This window comes from Vigna unguiculata, chromosome 7 (assembly GCF_004118075.2).
Source record: "Vigna unguiculata cultivar IT97K-499-35 chromosome 7, ASM411807v1, whole genome shotgun sequence".
NCBI lineage: Eukaryota > Viridiplantae > Streptophyta > Magnoliopsida > Fabales > Fabaceae > Vigna > Vigna unguiculata.
In genome coordinates, this window is record NC_040285.1 from 2685058 (window position 1) to 2689315 (window position 4258).

Here is a 4258-nt window from a genome sequence, read left to right on the forward strand (position 1 = left end):
GGCGGTGTAGGGTTTATCGTCTTCTTTCTCCGTTCTGCATCAAAATCTGCAGCTTCAACTACGCAGGTGTTTGCATAGAATGGGGAAAACGGCGTACAAGAGGTTGCTGGGAAGCCAGAGCTTCCGGCAACGCCTTCTTCTCGCTACTCTCTCTTCGACTCCCATTCTCATCGAAGACATTCGCGCCGACGAGACTTGGCCAGGTCTCCGCAACCACGAGATTTCACTCCTCCGTCTCTTCGAAACTGTCTGCGATGATTGCCACGTAGAAATCAACGAAACTGGTATTTTTTTTTTCAATCAGGTTTAGTTGCAGTAACACAACCACCACCACCACCACCAGAGGATTGGTTATTCATTTTATTTGAATTGAACAGGTACCAAATTAAAGTACAAACCTGGAACTATCATCGGTGGCAGGCAACACCGTGCGCACGATTGTGGCGTCTCGCGCTCCATTGGCTATTTTCTGGAGCCACTCGTTGTGCTGTGTTTGTTTGCCAAACAGCCCCTCACGATTAGGCTCAAAGGTATATAGTAGTTATAATAATTTGATTCTACTTTGAAACCTATGTTTGAAGGATCATCTACAAGATATTTGTATGGTTTAAATTATAATTGTTTTGAATATTGTTTATCAGGAATTACTAATGATTCTAAGGATCCATCGGTTGATACCTTCAAGTCTACTGCTTTACCCATATTGAAGCGCTTTGGAGTTCCCTCTGAAGGCTTGGAGCTTAAAATAGAGAGTCGTGGATTACCTCCCAATGGTGGTGGCGAAGTTGTTTTATCACTTCCTGTTGTTCAGAGTCTATCTGTAAGTTTCTAATTTTTTTTATGATTTCGTCTTTTATTTTTATGATTGTTATCTTATGTGTTCTTCCTGGCAGGCTGTTAGTTGGATTGATGAAGGTTTTGTGAAGAAAATTAGAGGAACTACATTTTCAACCAGGGTGTCCGTTCAGTTTGAAAATAGCATGATTAAAGCTACTCGTGGAATCATCAATCCTTTGGTTTCTGATGTGCACATTTTCTCTGATCACAGATCAGGTCCTCAGGCTGGAAAGTATGATTCCTTCCACTCAGTAGAATTTGTTGAATATGGAATTCCAATTTTCGAAATACATTTGGTAGAAATAGGGAAAGTCATAGTATTGTAACTCCTTTTTGTTGGTCATTCGCTCGTGCAGTTCTCCTGGCTATGGGATTTCGCTTGTTGCGGAAACTACTTCTGGTTGCTTCATCTCTGCAGACACTGCTGTTTCTCATTCCAGGGATGATGATACTTCCAGCCTTGCAGATGACTCAAAAAAAGACCTGATGCCTCCAGAGGATATTGGTGTGGGGACTACCAATGCTTTACTTGGTGAGATAGCTCAAAGTGGAGTGGTAGATTCAACACATCAGGTTAGTATGTCAGCAATTTCTTTCTGCCCTTTTAATGTTTCTATATCAAGTGATAGATACTGGTATTAAACACGTAGAAATACGGACAGAAACTTCTTATAGATATGAAAAGTTATGAGTCCAATCGATGATGGTAATAGATAGAATATAGATGTAGACTCCCTACAATAGAGAGTAAAAGATATGGAACGTAAAAAAAAGGTAAAGAAAATGCAACAGGAATGCATCTTAGTGTGCTGACTCAAATGTTATGGTGCTAGAATGCGTAGCTACTGGTTCAATTTTATTATTGTCTTGCACGTGGGTTTGTAGGACTCGTCTATATGATGAAGTTTAATTCCGTTTGTGGAGGATTCCCCTAATATTTCTTTTATTGTTTTGGTTTATAGGGCTTGCTATTTCTTCTTTGTGCACTGTGCCCTCAAGATGTTTCAAAGGTTCGCGTTGGAAAACTTTCCCAGTACGGGGTTCAAACTCTTAGAAACATAAGGGATTTTCTAAATTTGAAGTTCATTATCAAACCAGAGCCGAACTCACAGTCAGTTTTTCTCAAGTGTGTTGGTTATGGCATGAAGAACCTTTCTCGAAAGGTATCATAAGGCGCGTTCAACAGTGTTATAAATCCAAAATACAAGTCTGAAAGAATTGTAATTTTGAAGCTACTGCTACTTTGACACATGGAAAAGGTCTCAGCAGCAGCTTCAATATGTAATATTATGCCAGTGATCATGATGTACCCTTCTCCCGAATGAATTAACAGGTGAAATTCAGATTCAATTGTAACCCAGTTTTGCTAACTAACTAACTAACTAACTAACTATATATATATATATATATATATATATATATATATATATATATATATATATATATATATATATATATATATATATATATATATATTTGAGCGTTTTTCACATATGAATTTTATTCCTTTTAGCGTTTCTTTTGTCCTGGAGAACAAGCAGTTCTCCATTACCAGTACCATTCAAGAAAATCCCTGTGTAATAACAACCATGCAGCTGTTAGTGTCTAGGATTCCCCAAAACTTAATGATCTGATAAAGCAGCATCATACTTTATTACATTCTTCTGCAACACTTTCCAACAAGAAAACATAAAAATTGATTAGCAATTAGTAAAAGTACACTATGGAACAAGCTGATAATTTGAAGAATCTGACTTAGCTATTAGTAAAATAAGGGATATGAACTGGCTAGTCGTGGTGTCAGAGAAGATGTTCTCAAAATAAGTAACCCCAGAAAAGCATACTGAAAATCAGGAAACACAAGTTGAATAAAACCTTCATCATTAGGGTCATACAAGATCAAGGGCCTTTCCTTATAATTGAACTAAAGCATTTACTATAGAAGGGCCTCATAAGAAACTTTTATAGTCTTATTTTTATGTAAGAAGCTTTAGAGTCTTATTTTATTATAAGGAGGTTTCATAAGTTTCAGTTCAATATTTAGGTTTTATGAAGGTCTTCACTTTTATAATTTCTGTAAGTATTTTAATTTTTTCAACTTAAAAAATTAATGTAATTATTATAATTAACTCTTGATTTAATGTTGGCGATTTAAAGTAATGTTAATATTGGAAAATAAAATTTTCACTCTTAAGATTGAAGACCCATTATCTATTTTATTAAGCTAACATTTTATACTAAAATTAATTATAATATTAAATTATGCCGAAGGGTTAGATAAACCATTCCATTAGAAGGAAGTTAACAAGCTTGGAGTAAGTATTTAAATGGATTTCGAAATCTCATTAACAGATCACTTCTACCGATTCAATAAAGCTCATCTCTTGAATGCATCTCAATTTCCTTCATCACATTATGCTGGACCAAGTTTTTATACATATTTACTCAAAGTCTAGTGGTTCATATCCCTGACTTTGGTGAGCATGATTTCATAATTTTAACAAAATTAAAATATACTAAATTTAAATTGCTTTCTGTTCAAATTATTTTATTGAAATAAAATAGTTTAAATTATTAAATTTTAGTTTTTTTTATTTAGACAAAATATTTTAATCATTACTAAATATAAAAATATATTTCACTATTTAATAATTCAAAAACATTGCTTATTATTTTTTAATTGACGTTAGTTGGGATTATTTTTCAATCAAATTTTGCCAATATTTTGTTAGTTAATGCAATAGGAATTTTTATTGATTAATATTAATTAAGTTTACTTTTAATTGACAATAATCATAATTATTTATGTATACATATGTTGGGTTATCTTTTAATAATATTGGCTAATATTATTTTTAGACTTACTTTTCAACCAATTTTAATCAAGGTTGTTTGAAAGTTTTTCTTATGAACATTGTAATGGCTTTAGATAAAAAAGTATTAACACAAGTGACATTGACAACAAAATCTCCGTAAAATTTGACAAAAATATAGTTTCAATTGAAGAGAAAAAGAAAATCTAAGATGAGATTAGTTGCATTGACTACTCCTAACCAATGTAGACTGAGAAATAAATTTAATATGAAAAATAATAAAAAAATTCCAAAAATATTAATAAAAAATAATTCATATTGATTAAAAAATAGTCTTATTAATATCGATAAAAATATTTTAGATTAGTATTAATTAAAAAATAATATTGTTAACCATCGATAATATATCTATCAAAGATTAATTTAAATATACTTCAAATGTAAACTTGAAACACAACAACTTCAAAAGCAAATAAAAAACCTTCCCATTTAAACTTCAATTTGGTTAAGAAAAAGTGGACGTGGATGTCAAAGGTGTAATTTAGGAGAAAGATAAAGGATGGTTTTGTTAGTACCACCGACTTAGCGAAAAGAAAATAAGAAGTTAG

The 4258-nt window shown here is 32.5% G+C and overlaps 1 protein-coding gene across 1 annotated transcript; it reads left to right on the forward strand.

Annotated features, from left to right (window-relative positions):
* Positions 1 to 2197, forward strand: LOC114190160 (probable RNA 3'-terminal phosphate cyclase-like protein). The gene is made up of 6 exons (XM_028078950.1): positions 1 to 284; positions 378 to 530; positions 642 to 820; positions 894 to 1069; positions 1194 to 1410; positions 1800 to 2197. The coding sequence occupies exons 1-6, from the start codon at positions 80 to 82 to the stop codon at positions 2007 to 2009; spliced, it is 1140 nt and encodes a 379-aa protein (XP_027934751.1). The 5' UTR covers positions 1 to 79; the 3' UTR covers positions 2010 to 2197.
* Positions 2198 to 4258: the final 2061 nt, after the last annotated feature.

Bases quoted from the DNA above. Each gene is read 5' to 3' on its own strand.
- LOC114190160 (XM_028078950.1), top strand. From the start codon at position 80: ATGGGGAAAACGGCGTACAAGAGGTTGCTGGGAAGCCAGAGCTTCCGG. The intron at 821-893 runs GTAAGTTTCTAA...TCTTCCTGGCAG, and splicing joins CTGTTGTTCAGAGTCTATCT to GCTGTTAGTTGGATTGATGA. The intron at 1,070-1,193 runs GTATGATTCCTT...TCGCTCGTGCAG, and splicing joins TCAGGTCCTCAGGCTGGAAA to TTCTCCTGGCTATGGGATTT.